The sequence below is a fragment of the Oncorhynchus kisutch genome, linkage group LG22, assembly GCF_002021735.2.
Source record: "Oncorhynchus kisutch isolate 150728-3 linkage group LG22, Okis_V2, whole genome shotgun sequence".
In the NCBI taxonomy this organism is placed as follows: domain Eukaryota; kingdom Metazoa; phylum Chordata; class Actinopteri; order Salmoniformes; family Salmonidae; genus Oncorhynchus; species Oncorhynchus kisutch.
This window is the reverse complement of record NC_034195.2, coordinates 51,548,649-51,570,625: the sequence shown is the minus strand read 5'-3', so window position 1 is coordinate 51,570,625 and position 21,977 is coordinate 51,548,649. Positions and strand designations below refer to the sequence as shown.

Genomic DNA, 21,977 nt, shown 5'->3' with positions numbered 1-21,977 from the left:
TCCAATCAATTTCCTTTACCACAGGTGGACTCGAATCAAGTTGAAGAAACATCTCAAGGATCATCAATGGAAACAGGATGCACCTGAGCTCAATTTCGAGTCTCATAGTAAAGGGTCTGAATACTTATGCAAATAAGGCATTTCTGTTTTTTATACATTTGCTAAAATGTATTAAAAAAAACGTTTTTACTCATTATGCAGTATTGTGTGTAGATTGCTGATGATTTTTTTATTAATTTAATACGTTTTAGAATATGGCGTGACAAAATGTGGAAAAAGTCAAGGGGTGTGAATACATTCTGAAAGCGCTGTTAATAAGATAATATAATATGGTCTCAGAGGAAGTCGGCCTTGACCCCACTCTCCGAGGGTGAAGAAAACAAAAAAAATCTTGTTCACACACTTGTATACATGTGTGGAACAGGACAAAAATAAACACCCACTAAATTACTATTAGTATTACTATTAGTATTATAATTACTATTACTATTACACTTAGTATTATTATTATTACTATTATTACTATTACCATTATTACTATTAGTATTAGTATTACTATTAGTGGCTTAGTAGGGTTGTCTAGAAAAGTCTATGGTTGCCTGAGGCGGTTCTCAATCAGAGGCAGGTGATTATCGTTGTCTCTGATTGGGAATAATATTTAGGCAGCCATATTCTTTGAGTGTTTCGTGGGTGATTGTTCCTGTCTCTGTGTTAGTTGTCACCAGACAGGCTGTATAGGTTTTCACATTCCGTTTGTTGTTTTTGTATTGTTCGTATTTCATCGTCATTAAAGATGTATCGATTTAACCACGCTGCATTTTGGTCCGACTCTCCTTCGACGGAAGAAAACCGTAACACTATTACTATTAGTATTATTACTGTTATTACTATTACTATTATTACTATTAGTATTACTATTACTATAAGTGTTACTATTAGTATTATTACTATTACTATACGTATTACTATTCGTATTATTACTGTTGTTACTATTACTATTATTACTATTAGTATTACTATTACTATAAGTATTACTATAAGTATTACTATTAGTATTACTATTACCATTAGTATTATAATTACTATTAGTACTATTAATATTATTATTACTATTAGTATTACTATTAGTATTATTACTGTTGTTACTATTACTATTATTACTATTAGTATTACTATTACTATAATTATTACTATTAGTATTACTATTAGTATTACTATTACTATTAGTATTATTACTGTTGTTACTATTACTATTATTACTATTAGTATTATTACTGTTGTTACTATTACTATTATTACTATTAGTATTAGTATTACTATTAGTATTACTATTCGTATTATTACTGTTGTTACTATTACTATTATTACTATTAGTATTACTATTACTATTAGTATTACTATTAGTATTATTACTATAAGTATTACTATTAGTATTATTACTATTAGTATTATAATTATTATTACTATTAGTATTGCTATTAGTATTACTATTAGTATTATAATTATTATTACTATTAGTATTGCTATTAGTATTATTACTATTAGTATTATAATTATTATTACTATTAGTATTGCTATTAGTATTATTACTATTAGTATTACTATTAGTATTATTACTATTAGTATTGCTATTAGTATTATTACTATTAGTATTACTATTAGTATTACTATTAGTATTATAATTATTATTACTATTAATATTATTATTACTATTAGTATTATTACTATTAGTATTACTATTAGTATTGCTATTAGTATTATTACTATTAGTATTACTATTAGTATTATTACTATTATTATTATAATTATTATTACTATTAATATTATTATTACTATTAGTATTACTATTAGTATTACTATTACCATTAGTATTATAATTACTATTATTAGTATTGCTATTATATTTACTATTAATATTACTATTAGTATTATTACTCTTACTATTTTTACTATTAGTATTAGTATTACGATTAGTATTACTAGTATTACTATTAGTATTATTATTACTATTAGTATTACTATTAGTATTATTACTATTAGTATTGCTATTAGTATTATTACTATTAGTATTACTATTAGTATTACTATTAGTATTATAATTATTATTACTATTAATATTATTATTACTATTAGTATTATTACTATTAGTATTACTATTAGTATTGCTATTAGTATTATTACTATTAGTATTACTATTAGTATTATTACTATTATTATTATAATTATTATTACTATTAATATTATTATTACTATTAGTATTACTATTAGTATTACTATTACCATTAGTATTATAATTACTATTATTAGCATTGCTATTATATTTACTATTAGTATTATTACTCTTACTATTTTTACTATTAGTATTAGTATTACGATTAGTATTACTAGTATTACTATTAGTATTATTATTACTATTAGTATTACTATTAGTATTACTATTGGTATTACTATTGGTATTACTATAAGTACTATACCATAGAGCAGCTATCATGCAGGCTACATTTCACCTTTCAGTCATTCAGCAGACACTCTCATCCAGAGCTACTTACAGTTAGATGAGTTAGTCAGATGAGTTAGTTAGATGAGTTAGTTAGATGAGTTAGTTAGATGAGTTAGTTAGATGAGTTAGTCAGATGAGTTAGTTAGATGAGTTAGTCAGATGAGTTAATTAGATGAGTTAGTTAGACTAGTTTTGACTACATTTCATGTGAGGCAGAGTGATTTAGTAACATGATCATTTGTGTGTAGTAATAGTATATACAGTCGTGGCCAAAAGTTTTGAGAATGACACAAATATTAATTTTCCCAAAGTCTGCTGCCTCAGTTTGTATGATGGCAATTTGCATATACTCCAGAATGCTATGAACAGTGATCAGATGAATTGCAAAGTCCCTCTTTGCCATGCAAATGAACTGAATCCCCCAAAAACATTTTCACTGCATTCTAGCCCTGCCACAACAGGACTAGCTGACATCATGTCAGTGATTCTCTCGTTAACACATGTGGGGGGGTTGACGAGAACAAGGCTAGCGATCACTCTGTCATGCTGATTGAGTTCGAATAACAGACTGGAAGCTTCAAAGGAGGGTGGTGCTTGGAATCATTGTTCTTCCTCTGTCAACCATGGTTACCTGCTTTGCTTTGCACAAAAAGGGCTTCACAGGCAAGGATATTGCTGCCAGTAAGTTTGCACCTAAATCAACCATTTATCGGATCATCAAGAACTTCAAGGACAGAGGTTCAATTGTTGTGAAGAAGGCTTCAGGGCGCCCAAGAAAGTCCAGCAAGTGCCAGGACCATCTCCTAAAGTTGATTCAGCTGCGGGATCGGGGCACCACCAGTACAGAGCTTGCTCAGGAATGGCAGCAGGCAGGTGTGAGTGCATCTGCACGCACAGTGAGGCGAAGACTTTTGGAGGATAGCCTGGTGTCAAGAAGGGTAGCAAAGAAGCCACTTCTCTCCACGAAAAACATCAGGGACAGACTGATATTCTGCAAAAGGTACAGGGATTGGACTGCTGAGGACTGGGATAAAGTAATTTTCTCTGATGAATCCCCTATCCGATTGTTTGGGGCATCCGTAAAGCTTGTCCGGAGAAGACAAGGTGAGCGCTTTTCCAGCATGATGGAGCACCTTGCCATAAGGCAAAAGTGATAACTAAGTGGCTCGGGGAACAAAACATAGATATTTTGGGTCCATGACCAGGAAACTCCCCAGACCTTAATCCCATTGAGAACTTGTGGTCAATCCTCAAGAGGTGGGTGGGCAAACAAAAACCCGCAAATTCGGACAAACTCCAAGCATTGATTATACAAGAATGGGCTGCCATCAGTCAGGATGTGGCCCAGAAGTTCATTGACAGCAGAAGTTCATTGACTGCAGAGGTCTTGAAAAAGAAGGGTCAACACTGCAAATATTGACTCTTTGCATCAAGTTCATGTAATTGTCAATAAAAGCCTTTGACACTTATGAAATGCTTACAATTATACTTCAGTATTCCATAGTAACATCTGACAATAAAATCTAAAGACACTTGAAGCAGCAAACTTTGTGAAAATTAATATTTGTGTCATTCTCAAACATTTTGGCCACGACTGTATGTTGTGACACCACATATGCTAGGACTGGCTTTCCGTACATGACTGTCTGTCACTAGAAGTACGGCTCATCTAAGATCACATGACGACTGAGTGACCGTGTATGAGTAGGGGCTGAGAACTCGATTCAAATCAAGATCAAGCTCTACACCCATTCAAACTTGTGCATTCCACTTAATTATAATATTATATATTCCTCAAAAGACGTACAAATGTATGATTGATATGTACATCAAATCATATTTTCCCACAGTCATGTATAATAACCATCTATAACTTGTTTAAATAAATCTATATAACACACACACACATATAAACACGCACAAACACACACACACAAACATATGCACACACAAACATAAAAACACACACATAAACACACACACACACGCACAAACACACACACACAAACACGCACAAACACACACAAACATATACACACACATGAACACACACAAACACGCACACACACGTGCACACACACACACACACACATACACACACACACACATGCAAAACCTCTGTCCTCTAACCAGACAGTCATCACCAGCATCAGCCTGTGCCAGTCTCCTTCCTGCCCTATCAGACAGTCATCACCAGCAGCAGCCTGTGCCAGTCTCCTTCCTGCCCTATCAGACAGTCATCACCAGCAGCAGCCTGTGCCAGTCTCCTTCCTACCCTATCAGACAGTCATCACCAGCATCAGCCTGTGCCAGTCTCCTTCCTACCCTATCAGACAGTCATCACCAGCATCAGCCTGTGCCAGTCTCCTTCCTACCCTATCAGACAGTCATCACCAGCATCAGCCTGTGCCAGTCTCCTTCCTGCCCTATCAGACAGTCATCACCAGCAGCAGCCTGTGCCAGTCTCCTTCCTGCCCTATCAGACAGTCATCACCAGCAAGCAGCCTGTGCCAGTCTCATTCCTGCCCTATCAGACAGTCATCACCAGCAAGCAGCCTGTGCCAGTCTCCTTCCTGCCCTATCAGACAGTCATCACCAGCAAGCAGCCTGTGCCAGTCTCCTTCCTGCCCTATCAGACAGTCATCACCAGCAAGCAGCCTGTGCCAGTCTCCTTCCTGCCCTATCAGACAGTCATCACCAGCAGCAGCCTGTGCCAGTCTCCTTCCTGCCCTATCAGACAGTCATCACCAGCAGCAGCCTGTGCCAGTCTCCTTCCTGCCCTATCAGACAGTCATCACCAGCAAGCAGCCTGTGCCAGTCTCCTTCCTGCCCTATCAGACAGTCATCACCAGCAAGCAGCCTGTGCCAGTCTCCTTCCTGCCCTATCAGACAGTCATCACCAGCAGCAGCCTGTGCCAGTCTCCTTCCTGCCCTATCAGACAGTCATCACCAGCAGCAGCCTGTGCCAGTCTCCTTCCTGCCCTATCAGACAGTCATCACCAGCATCAGCCTGTGCCAGTCTCCTTCCTGCCCTATCAGACAGTCATCACCAGCAGCAGCCTGTGCCAGTCTCCTTCCTGCCCTATCAGACGGTCATCACCAGCAGCAGCCTGTGCCAGTCTCCTTCCTGCCCTATCAGACAGTCATCACCAGCAGCAGCCTGTGCCAGTCTCCTTCCTGCCCTATCAGACAGTCATCACCAGCAGCAGCCTGTGCCAGTCTCATTCCTGCCCTATCAGACAGTCATCACCAGCATCAGCCTGTGCCAGTATCCTTCCTGCCCTATCAGACAGTCATCACCAGCAGCAGCCTGTGCCAGTCTCCTTCCTGCCCTATCAGACAGTCATCACCAGCATCAGCCTGTGCCAGTCTCCTTCCTGCCCTATCAGACAGTCATCACCAGCAGCAGCCTGTGCCAGTCTCCTTCCTGCCCTATCAGACAGTCATCACCAGCAGCAGCCTGTGCCAGTCTCCTTCCTGCCCTATCAGACAGTCATCACCAGCAGCAGCCTGTGCCAGTCTCCTTCCTGCCCTATCAGACAGTCATCACCAGCAGCAGCCTGTGCCAGTCTCATTCCTGCCCTATCAGACAGTCATCACCAGCAGCAGCCTGTGCCAGTCTCCTTCCTGCCCTATCAGACAGTCATCACCAGCAAGCAGCCTGTGCCAGTCTCCTTCCTGCCCTATCAGACAGTCATCACCAGCAGCAGCCTGTGCCAGTCTCCTTCCTGCCCTATCAGACAGTCATCACCAGCATCAGCCTGTGCCAGTCTCCTTCCTGCCCTATCAGACAGTCATCACCAGCAGCAGCCTGTGCCAGTCTCCTTCCTGCCCTATCAGACAGTCATCACCAGCAAGCAGCCTGTGCCAGTCTCCTTCCTGCCCTATCAGACAGTCATCACCAGCAGCAGCCTGTGCCAGTCTCCTTCCTGCCCTATCAGACAGTCATCACCAGCAGCAGCCTGTGCCAGTCTCCTTCCTGCCCTATCAGACAGTCATCACCAGCATCAGCCTGTGCCAGTCTCCTTCCTGCCCTATCAGACAGTCATCACCAGCAGCAGCCTGTGCCAGTCTCCTTCCTGCCCTATCAGACAGTCATCACCAGCAGCAGCCTGTGCCAGTCTCCTTCCTGCCCTATCAGACAGTCATCACCAGCAGCAGCCTGTGCCAGTCTCCTTCCTGCCCTATCAGACAGTCATCACCAGCAGCAGCCTGTGCCAGTCTCCTTCCTGCCCTATCAGACAGTCATCACCAGCAGCAGCCTGTGCCAGTCTCCTTCCTGCCCTATCAGACAGTCATCACCAGCAGCAGCCTGTGCCAGTCTCCTTCCTGCCCTATCAGACAGTCATCACCAGCAAGCAGCCTGTGCCAGTCTCCTTCCTGCCCTATCAGACAGTCATCACCAGCAGCAGCCTGTGCCAGTCTCCTTCCTGCCCTATCAGACAGTCATCACCAGCATCAGCCTGTGCCAGTCTCCTTCCTGCCCTATCAGACAGTCATCACCAGCAGCAGCCTGTGCCAGTCTCCTTCCTGCCCTATCAGACAGTCATCACCAGCAGCAGCCTGTGCCAGTCTCCTTCCTGCCCTATCAGACAGTCATCACCAGCAGCAGCCTGTGCCAGTCTCCTTCCTGCCCTATCAGACAGTCATCACCAGCAGCAGCCTGTGCCAGTCTCATTCCTGCCCTATCAGACAGTCATCACCAGCATCAGCCTGTGCCAGTCTCCTTCCTGCCCTATCAGACAGTCATCACCAGCAGCAACCTGTGCCAGTCTCCTTCCTGCCCTATCAGACAGTCATCACCAGCATCAGTCTGTGCCAGTCTCCTTCCTGCCCTATCAGACAGTCATCACCAGCATCAGCCTGTGCCAGTCTCCTTCCTACCCTATCAGACAGTCATCACCAGCAATCAGCCTGTGCCAGTCTCCTTCCTGCCCTATCAGACAGTCATCACCAGCAGCAGCCTGTGCCAGTCTCCTTCCTGCCCTATCAGACAGTCATCACCAGCAGCAGCCTGTGCCAGTCTCCTTCCTGCCCTATCAGACAGTCATCACCAGCAGCAGCCTGTGCCAGTCTCCTTCCTGCCCTATCAGACAGTCATCACCAGCAGCAGCCTGTGCCAGTCTCCTTCCTGCCCTATCAGACAGTCATCACCAGCAGCAGCCTGTGCCAGTCTCCTTCCTGCCCTATCAGACAGTCATCACCAGCAGCAGCCTGTGCCAGTCTCCTTCCTACCCTATCAGACAGTCATCACCAGCAAGCAGCCTGTGCCAGTCTCCTTCCTACCCTATCAGACAGTCATCACCAGCATCAGCCTGTGCCAGTCTCCTTCCTACCCTATCAGACAGTCATCACCAGCAGCAGCCTGTGCCAGTCTCCTTCCTACCCTATCAGACAGTCATCACCAGCAAGCAGCCTGTGCCAGTCTCCTTCCTGCCCTATCAGACAGTCATCACCAGCATCAGCCTGTGCCAGTCTCCTTCCTACCCTATCAGACAGTCATCACCAGCAAGCAGCCTGTGCCAGTCTCCTTCCTACCCTATCAGACAGTCATCACCAGCAAGCAGCCTGTGCCAGTCTCCTTCCTACCCTATCAGACAGTCATCACCAGCAAGCAGCCTGTGCCAGTCTCCTTCCTACCCTATCAGACAGTCATCACCAGCAAGCAGCCTGTGCCAGTCTCCTTCCTACCCTATCAGACAGTCATCACCAGCAAGCAGCCTGTGCCAGTCTCCTTCCTACCCTATCAGACAGTCATCACCAGCAAGCAGCCTGTGCCAGTCTCCTTCCTACCCTATCAGACAGTCATCACCAGCAAGCAGCCTGTGCCAGTCTCCTTCCTGCCCTATCAGACAGTCATCACCAGCAAGCAGCCTGTGCCAGTCTCCTTCCTACCCTATCAGACAGTCATCACCAGCAGCAGCCTGTGCCAGTCTCCTTCCTACCCTATCAGACAGTCATCACCAGCAATCAGCCTGTGCCAGTCTCCTTCCTGCCCTATCAGACCGTCATCACCAGCAGCAGCCTGTGCCAGTCTCCTTCCTACCCTATCAGACAGTCATCACCAGCAAGCAGCCTGTGCCAGTCTCCTTCCTACCCTATCAGACAGTCATCACCAGCAAGCAGCCTGTACCAGTCTCCTTCCTACCCTATCAGACAGTCATCACCAGCAAGCAGCCTGTACCAGTCTCATTCCTACCCTATCAGACAGTCATCACCAGCAAGCAGCCTGTGCCAGTCTCCTTCCTACCCTATCAGACAGTCATCACCAGCAAGCAGCCTGTGCCAGTCTCCTTCCTACCCTATCAGACAGTCATCACCAGCAAACAGCCTGTGCCAGTCTCCTTCCTACCCTATCAGACAGTCATCACCAGCAAGCAGCCTGTGCCAGTCTCCTTCCTACCCTATCAGACAGTCATCACCAGCAAGCAGCCTGTGCCAGTCTCCTTCCTACCCTATCAGACAGTCATCACCAGCAAGCAGCCTGTGCCAGTCTCCTTCCTGCCCTATCAGACAGTCATCACCAGCAAGCAGCCTGTGCCAGTCTCCTTCCTACCCTATCAGACAGTCATCACCAGCAGCAGCCTGTGCCAGTCTCCTTCCTACCCTATCAGACAGTCATCACCAGCAAGCAGCCTGTGCCAGTCTCCTTCCTACCCTATCAGACAGTCATCACCAGCAAGCAGCCTTTGCCAGTCTCCTTCCTGCCCTATCAGACAGTCATCACCAGCAATCAGCCTGTGCCAGTCTCCTTCCTACCCTATCAGACAGTCATCACCAGCAATCAGCCTGTGCCAGTCTCCTTCCTGCCCTATCAGACCGTCATCACCAGCAGCAGCCTGTGCCAGTCTCCTTCCTACCCTATCAGACAGTCATCACCAGCAATCAGCCTGTGCCAGTCTCCTTCCTGCCCTATCAGACCGTCATCACCAGCAGCAGCCTGTGCCAGTCTCCTTCCTACCCTATCAGACAGTCATCACCAGCAAGCAGCCTGTGCCAGTCTCCTTCCTACCCTATCAGACAGTCATCACCAGCAAGCAGCCTGTACCAGTCTCATTCCTACCCTATCAGACAGTCATCACCAGCAAGCAGCCTTTGCCAGTCTCCTTCCTGCCCTATCAGACCGTCATCACCAGCAATCAGCCTGTGCCAGTCTCCTTCCTACCCTATCAGACAGTCATCACCAGCAAGCAGCCTGTGCCAGTCTCCTTCCTACCCTATCAGACAGTCATCACCAGCATCAGCCTGTGCCAGTCTCCTTCCTACCCTATCAGACAGTCATCACCAGCAGCAGCCTGTGCCAGTCTCCTTCCTACCCTATCAGACAGTCATCACCAGCAAGCAGCCTGTGCCAGTCTCCTTCCTGCCCTATCAGACAGTCATCACCAGCATCAGCCTGTGCCAGTCTCCTTCCTACCCTATCAGACAGTCATCACCAGCAAGCAGCCTGTGCCAGTCTCCTTCCTACCCTATCAGACAGTCATCACCAGCAAGCAGCCTGTGCCAGTCTCCTTCCTACCCTATCAGACAGTCATCACCAGCAAGCAGCCTGTGCCAGTCTCCTTCCTACCCTATCAGACAGTCATCACCAGCAAGCAGCCTGTGCCAGTCTCCTTCCTACCCTATCAGACAGTCATCACCAGCAAGCAGCCTGTGCCAGTCTCCTTCCTACCCTATCAGACAGTCATCACCAGCAAGCAGCCTGTGCCAGTCTCCTTCCTACCCTATCAGACAGTCATCACCAGCAAGCAGCCTGTGCCAGTCTCCTTCCTGCCCTATCAGACAGTCATCACCAGCAAGCAGCCTGTGCCAGTCTCCTTCCTACCCTATCAGACAGTCATCACCAGCAGCAGCCTGTGCCAGTCTCCTTCCTACCCTATCAGACAGTCATCACCAGCAATCAGCCTGTGCCAGTCTCCTTCCTGCCCTATCAGACCGTCATCACCAGCAGCAGCCTGTGCCAGTCTCCTTCCTACCCTATCAGACAGTCATCACCAGCAAGCAGCCTGTGCCAGTCTCCTTCCTACCCTATCAGACAGTCATCACCAGCAAGCAGCCTGTACCAGTCTCCTTCCTACCCTATCAGACAGTCATCACCAGCAAGCAGCCTGTACCAGTCTCATTCCTACCCTATCAGACAGTCATCACCAGCAAGCAGCCTGTGCCAGTCTCCTTCCTACCCTATCAGACAGTCATCACCAGCAAGCAGCCTGTGCCAGTCTCCTTCCTACCCTATCAGACAGTCATCACCAGCAAACAGCCTGTGCCAGTCTCCTTCCTACCCTATCAGACAGTCATCACCAGCAAGCAGCCTGTGCCAGTCTCCTTCCTACCCTATCAGACAGTCATCACCAGCAAGCAGCCTGTGCCAGTCTCCTTCCTACCCTATCAGACAGTCATCACCAGCAAGCAGCCTGTGCCAGTCTCCTTCCTGCCCTATCAGACAGTCATCACCAGCAAGCAGCCTGTGCCAGTCTCCTTCCTACCCTATCAGACAGTCATCACCAGCAGCAGCCTGTGCCAGTCTCCTTCCTACCCTATCAGACAGTCATCACCAGCAAGCAGCCTGTGCCAGTCTCCTTCCTATCCTATCAGACAGTCATCACCAGCAAGCAGCCTTTGCCAGTCTCCTTCCTGCCCTATCAGACAGTCATCACCAGCAATCAGCCTGTGCCAGTCTCCTTCCTACCCTATCAGACAGTCATCACCAGCAATCAGCCTGTGCCAGTCTCCTTCCTGCCCTATCAGACCGTCATCACCAGCAGCAGCCTGTGCCAGTCTCCTTCCTACCCTATCAGACAGTCATCACCAGCAATCAGCCTGTGCCAGTCTCCTTCCTGCCCTATCAGACCGTCATCACCAGCAGCAGCCTGTGCCAGTCTCCTTCCTACCCTATCAGACAGTCATCACCAGCAAGCAGCCTGTGCCAGTCTCCTTCCTACCCTATCAGACAGTCATCACCAGCAAGCAGCCTGTACCAGTCTCATTCCTACCCTATCAGACAGTCATCACCAGCAAGCAGCCTTTGCCAGTCTCCTTCCTGCCCTATCAGACAGTCATCACCAGCAATCAGCCTGTGCCAGTCTCCTTCCTACCCTATCAGACAGTCATCACCAGCAATCAGCCTGTGCCAGTCTCCTTCCTGCCCTATCAGACCGTCATCACCAGCAGCAGCCTGTGCCAGTCTCCTTCCTACCCTATCAGACAGTCATCACCAGCAAGCAGCCTGTGCCAGTCTCCTTCCTACCCTATCAGACAGTCATCACCAGCAAGCAGCCTGTACCAGTCTCATTCCTACCCTATCAGACAGTCATCAAGAGGCAGGGGTTCAAATAGAGGCAGACCATTCCACAGATGAACTGCGGGCAGGGGAATGAGGAAATCTAAATATGCATCCCAAATGGCACTCTATTCCCTATATAGTGCACTGCTTTAGACCAGAGCCCTATAGAACCCTATTCCCTATATAGTGCACTGCTTTAGACCAGAGCCCTATAGAACTCTATTCCCTATATAGTCCACTACTTTAGACCAGAGCCCTATAGAACTCTATTCCCTATATAGTGCACTACTTTAGACCAGAGCCCTATAGAACCCTATTCCCTATATAGTGCACTGCTTTAGACCAGAGCCCTATAGAACCCTATTCCCTATATATAGTGCACTGCTTTAGACCAGAGCCCTATAGAACCCTATTCCCTATATAGTGCACTGCTTTAGACCAGGGCCCTATAGAACTCTATTCCCTATATAATGCACTGCTTTAGACCAGAGCCCTATAGAACCCTATTCCCTATATAGTGCACTACTTTAGACCAGGGCCCTATAGAACTCTATTCCCTATATAGTGCACTACTTTAGACCAGAGCCCTATAGAACCCTCCTCCCTATATAGTGCACTACTTTAGACCAGAGCCCTATAGAACCCTATTCCCTATATAGTGCACTGCTTTAGACCAGAGCCCTATGGAACTCTATTCCCTATATATATAGTGCACTACTTTAGACCAGAGCCCTATAGAACCCAATATAGTGCACTACTTTAGACCAGGGTTCAATTTGGGACATAGTCAACTGAACTATTTAAACGCTGTTCATGCGGTAGACATTTTCAGACGATCCCGTCCATTGATTTCCCCGGATGGAGTGTGAGATTGGACAGCCCAGAGGATCTCATCTAAGGCATTAGATTCAATCAGATCAAACGTTAACCCGGTAAAAAGCAGACACCGGGCATAGCTGATGTTTTTTGATGGTGTCGGAGGTGGAACTGAGCTGGAGCCGTCAAATCGATCGCTGTCACGAAGCCATACCAGTCCCCACTCACGTTAGCCGTTCAGAAGGAGAAAGTGTAGGAATACAGAAATAATTATTAGGCTCATTATTATTAAATCATTAACCTAATTAATTAATGTTTCTATCATCTTAACAGAGGTGTAGATCACATCTCACATTCCACTGTTCCAACTTGTGAACAAGGCTGTATGGGATTTCTGTTCATGCGACTCCGTGAAACCAATGTCCGCATTAGGTATAATGCCAGGAGCCACTTGCTGATTTGACAGCTCCGACGCAGTTCCACCTCTGACATCACCAAAACAACCGCCATGTGGTTGTTGGTTAAAATGGATCTGTTTGAATCGAGCACTAAATTTATCTGTCTTCTGTCCTGCAATCTGCAATGAGCCGCATCATATAAACTCTGTTTTCTCTTTCCTCAGTGGAGAAAAGTCCCTCAGTCAGACCAGGGGCATATATCTTGTGAGCTGGCTCAGGCACAAGCTTACGACACCTTCTACACTTACTGAACAAGTTTCAGTTCCGTTTGGCAGAGTTCAGCTTTGGCAGAGTTCACAAAGAGAAGGGACGTTATTGATCCAGTCCACATAACATCTCCTCTGCCGGAGCTTCAACAACCCAAACTCAGCTTTGGCAGAGTTCACAAAGAGAAGGGACGTTATTGAACTCCTCTGCCGGAGCTTCAACAGCACAAACTCAGCATGGACATTATTGATCCAGTCCACATAACATCTCCTCTGCCGGAGCTTCAACAACACAAACTGAGCATGGACATTATTGATCCAGTCCACATAACATCTCCTCTGTCGGAGCTTCAACAGCACAAACTGAGAGGCACAATAATGAATGTAATCCAAAAGCTATGTTCTACGTTTAAGTTGTGAAGATGACGTAGCTTGCGGTAGGGTCGGTTTATGTTCTACGTTTAAGTTGTGAAGATGACGTAGCTTGCTGTAGGGTCGGTTTATGTTCTACGTTTAAGTTGTGAAGATGACGTAGCTTGCGGTATATTCTATGTTTAAGTTGATTTACTAATATTTGAAAATAATTATAACTTATAACTTTCACTAAGCTTGTAAACAAATGTCAGCTGTTCTAGCTATGCTGAGGTATACTGACACTGATGCGGGTGGCAGGTAACCTAGTGATTAAAAACGTTCAGTCAGTAACTGAAAGGTTACTGGTTTAAATCCCAGAGCCGACTATGTGAAAAATACAGTATGTAAAGGTATTTAAACCTAATTGCTCCTGTAAGTCGCTCTGGATAAGAGCGTCTGCTAAATGACTCCAATGTAAATGTACTGTTTACGTTAGGGCTGGGCAGTTGTCCAGGCTGATTTGTGAGGTCCAGGCTGGTGGCCAGCAGTTTTTCCCCCAGGATGGAGGTGAGGTACTGGGCCATGACATCCTGCTGAGTCGGGGTACAGTGGTTCTCCAGGGACAGGATCACTGGGTACGGAGACACCTGGCACAGAATAGTCTCTCTCAAGGGTCTGTCATGCCAGCAAGACACAAGACACAACATAACCATACCAGCAATGGAGGTCCTGTGTGACTCGGGTTTGGGTTCAATTCCCAAAGGAGTCTCACACACACGTTCTAAAAATATAAACACGTTTCACAGTGAATAGCCCATTGCCAAGCAACCAGAATCAAAGAGGCCCATCTCCCCTTCAGTGAATAACACCCTCTATTAGTGATGGTAGCCAGTGAATTAGAATACGCAAACAACACACCAGGCAGTACAGTAGAACCCTGAGGCAACGTTCTGATTCCATTACCCTCCTAGACAACACTATGAGACTTATATCAACGTAAGTGTCCTAAAAATGTACACTGTTGTTAGTTATTTATCTGTGGTGTGGTCCTACCTCAAAGGCATGCTGCTCCACGGTAGTGATGACGTCCTTGAACAGGATCTTGCTGGTCAGAGTGTGACCATGGTAGACTATAGGCTCTGCACTAGGACCATCCCAGCAGTCAATCTCCAGACAACGACAACCTCTCCTCAGCGCACTGAGGACACACCGAGAGAGAGACGGATGAACGTGTAAGGAACACAAGATGATTACTAGGAGGAGGACTGAGGACATCTGTAGTTTACCAACGACATACAGAGAACAAATGATAAAGTCGAAAATAGACCCAAACCTTATTTCTTTTATAGTATATCACTCACACTGTTTTACAGGACATGAAAGTTAATTCTGCAGACCGGTCAAAAAAAATTATGTTTTCGATTATAATTTTAATTCCATTTTGCATTATTCAGTACCAAAACGTTGAATGATTAATGAGTTAATAACCATCATATCAAAATGTATGGCCATATAAAAGCACAGAAACAAAAGGGAGGATTTCCTTCTGACACACTAGCTCCCATCTGCACAGACTTGTCCTCACTGAACGTACAGCAATAGTGGTTTGATTCATTGTTGGTCTTTATGTTCTTTATGCTCCTGATTCAGTTCTCCCTTTCCACCCTTTGCTCACCTGGCGGCTAGACACAGAGTCCAGTCAACTCCCCTCCCCAGTCACCTCCCCTCCCCAGTCACCTCCCCTCCATAGTCAACTCCCCTCCCCAGTCACCTCCCCTGCCCTGTCACCTCCCCTGCCCTGTCACCTCCCCTCCATAGTCACCTCCCCTCCCCAGTCACCTCCCCTCCATAGTCACCTCCCCTCCCCAGTCACCTCCCCTCCTCTGTCCACTCCCCTCCCCAGTCACCTCCCCTCCCCAGTCACCTCCCCTCCCCAGTCACCTCCCCTCCCCAGTCACCTCCCCTCCTCTGTCACCTCCCCTCCCCAGTCAACTCCCCTCCCCAGTCAACTCCCCTCCCCTGTCACCTCCCCTCCCCAGTCACCTTCCCTCCCCAGTCACCTCCCCTCCCCAGTCTTCTCCCCTCCCCAGTCTCCTCCCTTCCATAGTCACCTCCCCTCCCCAGTCCCCTCCCCTCCCCAGTCACGTCATCTCCCCTCCCCAGTCACCTCCCCTCCATAGTCACCTCCCCTCCCCAGTCACCTCCCCTCCCCAGTCACCTCCCCTCCCCTGTCACCTCCCTTCCATAGTCACCTCCCCTCCCCAGTCACCTCCCCTCCCCAGTCACCTCCCCTCCCAAGTCATCTCCCCACCAGACCTCCCTTCCCCAGTCATCTCCCCTCCATAGTCACCTCCTATTTCATTAGCTGTGTAAACCAGAACTCCCCACCAGACCTTCCCTCCCCAGTCCACTCCCCTCCCCAGTCACCTCCCATCCCCAGTCATCTCCCTGTTCTTTAGCTGAGTGAACCAGACCTCCCCACCAGACCTCCCCTCCCCAGTTACCTCCCCTCCATAGTCACCTCCTATTTCATTAGCTGTGTAAACCAGTTCTCCCCACCAGACCTCCTCTCCCCAGACACCTCCCCTCCCCAGTCACCTCCCCTCCCCTCCCAGTCACATCCCCTCCCCTCCCAGTCACCTCCCCTCCCCAGTCACCCCCCCTCCCCAGTCACCTCCCCTCCCCTGTCACCTCCCCTCCCCAGTCACCTCCCCGTTCTTTAGCTGAGTGAACCAATCCTCCCCACCAGACCTCCCCTCCCCAGTCACCTCCCCTCCCCAGTCACCTCCTATTTCTTTAGCTGTGTAAACCAGACCTCCCCTCCTCAGTCACCTCCCCTCCCTAGTCACCTCCCCTCCCCAGTCACCTCCCCTCCTATGTCACCTCCCCTCCCCAGTCACCTCCCCGTTCATTAGCTGAGTGAACCAGGCCCCCCCATCAGGCCTCCCCACCAGACCTCCCCTCCCAGTCATCTCCCCTTTAATTAGCTGAGTGAACCAGGCCTCCCCACCAGACCTCCCCTCCCAGTCACCACCCCTTTAATTAGCTGAGTGAACCAGGCCCCCCCATCAGGCCTCCCCACCAGACCTCCCCTCCCAGTCTCCACCCCTTTAATTAGCTGAGTGAACCAGGCCCCCCCATCAGGCCTCCCCACCAGACCTCCCCTCCCAGTCACCTCCCCTTTAATTAGCTGAGTGAACCAGGCCTCCCCACCAGACCTCCCCTCCCAGTCACCACCCCTTTTATTAGCTGAGTGAACCAGGCCCCCCATCACGGACCCCATCAGGCCTCCCCACCAGACCTCCCCTCCCAGTCACCACCCCTTTTATTAGCTGAGTGAACCAGGTCCCCCCATCACGGCCCCCCATCAGGCCTCCCCACCAGACCTCCCCTCCTAAGTCACCTACCCTCCCCAGTCACCTCCCCATTCATTAGCTGAGTGAACCAGGACCCCCCATCAGGCCCTCCCACCAGACCTCTTCCCCAGTCACTCAATTAGAGGGCTTTACTACAGTCAATTACAGACGAGTGGGAGACACCCTTGCATCCCAAATGGCACCCTATTCCCTACATAGTGCACTACTTATGACCAGAACCTTCAAAAGTAGTGCACTATATAGGGAATAGGGTGCCATTTGGGATGCTGGCATTGTATTAGACAGGAGTGAGAGTACTCTATATTATACACAGGGGAAAGACAGTATATTACAGCAGAGAGGGAGAGAGAGAGAGAGAGAGAGAGAGAGAGAGAGAGAGAGAGAGAGAGAGAGAGAGAGAGAGAGAGAGAGAGAGAGAGAGAGAGAGAGAAAGAGACAGAGAGTACTCTACTGGTCTCAGAGGACCAATAATGGCCTAGTTCTGCTGCCATCAGCCCCTTTCTCACTCAGTTCACCTCCTTTTTGTCCTTTAGTTAGCGGATGGAGAGGTGAGAGAGCAGACACTGCAGTTTGAGAGGAGAGGGTTTAAACTGAGAGAGCAGACACTGCAGTTTGAGAGGAGAGGGTTTAAACTGAGAGAGCAGACACTGCAGTTTGAGAGGAGAGGGTTTAAACTGAGAGAGCAGACACTGCAGTTTGAGAGGAGCGGGTTTAAACTGAGAGAGCAGACACTGTGGTTTGAGAGGGTTTAAACTGAGAGAGCAGACACTGCAGTTTGAGAGGAGAGGGTTTAAACTGAGAGAGCAGACACTGTGGTTTGAGAGGAGAGGGTTTAAACTGAGAGAGCAGACACTGCAGTTTGAGAGGAGAGGGTTTAAACTGAGAGAGCAGACACTATGGTTTGAGAGGGTTTAAACTGAGAGAGCAGACACTGCGGTTTGAGAGGAGAGGGTTTAAACTGAGAGAGCAGACACTATGGTTTGAGAGGGTTTAAACTGAGAGAGCAGACACTGTGGTTTGAGAGGGTTTAAACTGAGAGAGCAGACACTGCAGTTTGAGAGGAGAGGGTTTAAACTGAGAGAGCAGACACTGTGGTTTGAGAGGAGAGGGTTTAAACTGAGAGAGCAGACACTGCAGTTTGAGAGGAGAGGGTTTAAACTGAGAGAGCAGACACTGGTTTGAGAGGGTTTAAACTGAGAGAGCAGACACTGCGGTTTGAGAGGAGAGGGTTTAAACTGAGAGAGCAGACACTATGGTTTGAGAGGGTTTAAACTGAGAGAGCAGACACTGTGGTTTGAGAGGGTTTAAACTGAGAGAGCAGACACTGAAGTTTGAGAGGAGAGGGTTTAAACTGAGAGAGCAGACACTATGGTTTGAGAGAGTTTAAACTAAGAGAGCAGACACTGCGGTTTGAGAGGAGAGGGTTTAAACTGAGAGAGCAGACACTGCGGTTTGAGAGGAGAGGGTTTAAACTGAGAGAGCAGACACTGTGGTTTGAGAGGGTTTAAACTGAGAGAGCAGACACTGTGGTTTGAGAGGAGAGGGTTTAAACTGAGAGAGCAGACACTGTGGTTTGAGAGGGTTTAAACAGAGAGCAGACACTATGGTTTGAGAGGAGAGGGTTTAAACTGAGAGAGCAGACACTGTGGTTTGAGAGGGTTTAAACTGAGAGAGCAGACACTGTGGTTTGAGAGGAGAGGGTTTAAACTGAGAGAGCAGACACTGCAGTTTGAGAGGAGAGGGTTTAAACTGAGAGAGCAGACACTGCAGTTTGAGAGGAGAGGGTTTAAACTTTGAAGAATGGCAGTGGATATACAACCAGCAGAAGCCATTTCTTAACTAGTTTTTTTTATTTTTTATTACCTGACATAGGTAGTGTTATTACCTGACATAGGTAGTGTTATTACCTGACATAGGTAGTGTTATTACCTGACATAGGTAGTGTTATTACCTGACATAGGTAGAATTATTACCTGACATAGGTAGTGTTAATACCTGACATAGGTAGTGTTATTACCTGACATAGATAGAAATTGTTACCTGACATAGGTAGTGTTATTACCTGACATAGGTATAATTATTACCTGACATAGGTCGTGTTATTACCTGACATATGTAGAATTATTACATGACATAGGTTGTTGTAATTACCTGACATGGGTAGTGTTATTACCTGACATAGGCAGTTGTAATGACCTGACATAAGTAGTGTTACTACCTGACACAGGCTGTTGTAATGACCTGACATAGGTAGTGTTATTACCTGACATAGGCAGTTGTAATGACCTGACATAGGTAGTGTTATTACCTGATATAGGCAGTTGTAATTACCTGACATAGGCGTCCAGGGTGCTCTTGCCGACCAGCTGGTCCCCAGTGAGGTAGGTGTTGTGAGAAGACGAGATGAAGTAGTGACACAGAGGCTGGTCCATATCCTGGTACACAGACGTGTGTATCTGGTCAAACACACTACAGTCTTTAGACTCCATGTATCTGTAGAATCCCTCGAATGTCATGCTTCTGTTCTCTCTAGCTGCCAGGGATACGCAGAGGTTGGGTGAAAAAACCCTCAACAAAAAAACAATCACTCAGTTGGATGTACTACTTTACTTGCATATGTACCTTGAGGACGTGAGGAGAGAAGGAAGTATTTGGATGGTAAAAATCTGTCCTTCTGCCCCTGAACAAGGCAGTTAACCCCTTGTTCCCCGGTAGGCTGTCATTGTAAATAATAATTTATTCTTAACTGACTTGCCTAGTTAAATAAAGGTTAAAAATAAATTTAAAAAATGTGACAATTGAGAAAGTGTCTTGTTGTGCTAGTCCACTGACGAGCTTGACTGTCTTCGTTTTCCTGTTTTTGTCGTGTCAGACTGATGCCTCTGTACCTGTAGCAGAGCATTTTGTCTGATGAGCTTGACTGTCACGGTTTTACTTCCTGTTTTCGTCAGGTCAGACGGATGCCTCTATGCCTGTCGCAGCGTGACATTTCTATGGTGCTGTTTGTATAGCGGCAGGAGATGCTAAATAGACTCGTGTCCGTTCTAATCTGAAACAAGTGGTCTCATCACATGTGACTCAGCTAAGGCTAACAAAATGCCTGGTAGGGGTACAGTCATACATACCTACTGTACAGTCGTGGCCAAAAGTTTTGAGAATGACACAAATATAAATGTTCACAAAGTCTGCTGCCTCAGTTTGCATGATGGCAATTTGCATATACTCCAGAATGTTATGAAGAGTGATCAGATGAATTGCAATTCATTGTAAAGTCCCTCTTTGCCATGCAAATGAACTGAATCCCCCAAAAAAACATTTCCACTGCATTTCAGCCCTGCCACAAAAGGACCAGCTGACATCATGTCAGTGATTCTCTCGTTAACACAGGTGTGAGTGTTGATGAGGATAAGGCTGGAGATCACTCTGTCATGCTGATTGAGTTCGATTAACAGACTGGAAGCTTCAAAAGGAGGGTGGTGCTTGGAATCATTGTTCTTCCTCTGTCAACCATGGTTACCTAAAAGGAAACACGTGCCGTTATCATTGCTTTGCACAAAAAGGGCTTCACAGGCAAGGATATTGCTGCCAGTAAGATTGCACCTAAATCAACCATTTATCGGATCATCAAGAACTTCAAGGAGAAAGGTTAAATTGTTGTGAAGAAGGCTTCAGGGCGCCCAAGAAAGTCCAGCAAGCGCCAGGACCATCTCCTAAAGTTGATTCAGCTGCGGGATCGGGGCACCACCAGTACAGAGCTTGCTCAGGAATGGCAGCAGGCAGGTGTGAGTGCATCTGTACGCACAGTGAGGGGAAGACTTTTGGAGGATTGCTTGGTGTCAAGAAGGGCAGCAAAGAAGCCACTTCTCTCCAGGAAAAACATCAGGGACAGACTGATATTCTGCAAAAGGTACAGGGATTGGACTGCTGAGGACTGGGGTAAAGTTCAATGATGGATCCCCTTTCCGATTGTTTGGGGCATGTGGAAAAGAGCTTGTCCGGAGAAGACAAGGTGAGTGCTACCATCAGTCCTGTCATGCCAACAGTAAAGCATCCTGAGACCATTCATGTGTGGGGTTGCTTCTCAGCCAAGGGAGTGGGCTCACTCACAATTTTGCCTAAGACCACAGCCATAAATAAAGAATGGTACCAACACATCCTCCGGTAGCAACTTCTCCCAACCATCCAGGAACAGTTTGGTGACAAACAATGCCTTTTCCAGCATGATGGAGCACCTTGCCATAAGGCAAAAGTGATAACTAAGTGGCTCGGGGAACAAAACATTGATATTTTGGGTCCATGGCCAGGAAACTCCCCAGACCTTAATCCCATTGAGAACTTGTGGTCAATCCTCAAGAGGTGGGTAAACAAACAAAACCCCACAAATTCTGACAAACTCCAAGCATTGATTATGCAAGAGTGGGCTGCCATCAGTGGCCCAGAAGTTAATTGACAGCAAGCCAGGGCGGATTGCAGAGGTCTTGAAAAAGAAGGGTCAACACTGCAAATATTGACTCTTTGCATCAACTTCATGTAATTGTCAATAAAAGCCTTTGACACTTATGAAATGCTTGTAATTATACTTCAGTATTCCATAGTAACATCTGACAATAATATCTAAAGACACTGAAGCAGCAGACTTTGTGAAAATTAATATTTGTGTCATTCTCAAAACTTTTGGCCACGACTGTACTGTAACAATAAAAATTTAAATAAGTGAACAAGGAAACCTAATTAATTGTGCATCATGATAGGACAGAACTGTACCAAGTCCCACCTCATCCCCTTTCACTCACCTGTCTCCTCAATCTCATATCTGTCAATCAAGCCCTCCGCTGTCTCCTGATTGGCTGCTGCCTCCATCTGCTCCATGTGTAGGAACCTGAGGAGAGCGGAGGCGGCCAGAGTATTCCTTCCGGAGGAGTAGCACTGGTAGATGTTCTGGATCTCTGACCTTCTGGAGGTGGAGGCCTTGTTCTTCTTCAT

The 21,977-nt window shown here is 46.8% G+C and overlaps 1 protein-coding gene across 1 annotated transcript in view; it reads right to left on the bottom strand.

Moving 5' to 3' along the window:
- The window catches only part of LOC109875729 (1-phosphatidylinositol 4,5-bisphosphate phosphodiesterase zeta-1-like), a 45,167-nt gene extending 23,190 nt beyond the window's left edge, over positions 1 to 21,977 (bottom strand). Inside the window, exons 1-4 of the mRNA XM_031801915.1 lie at positions 21,788 to 21,977; positions 19,326 to 19,527; positions 14,671 to 14,815; positions 14,109 to 14,264 (exon numbers count right to left, since the gene is read on the bottom strand). Of these exons, the coding sequence (XP_031657775.1) occupies positions 14,109 to 14,264; positions 14,671 to 14,815; positions 19,326 to 19,527; positions 21,788 to 21,977 (693 nt within the window). The remainder of the gene's footprint in view (positions 1 to 14,108; positions 14,265 to 14,670; positions 14,816 to 19,325; positions 19,528 to 21,787) is intronic.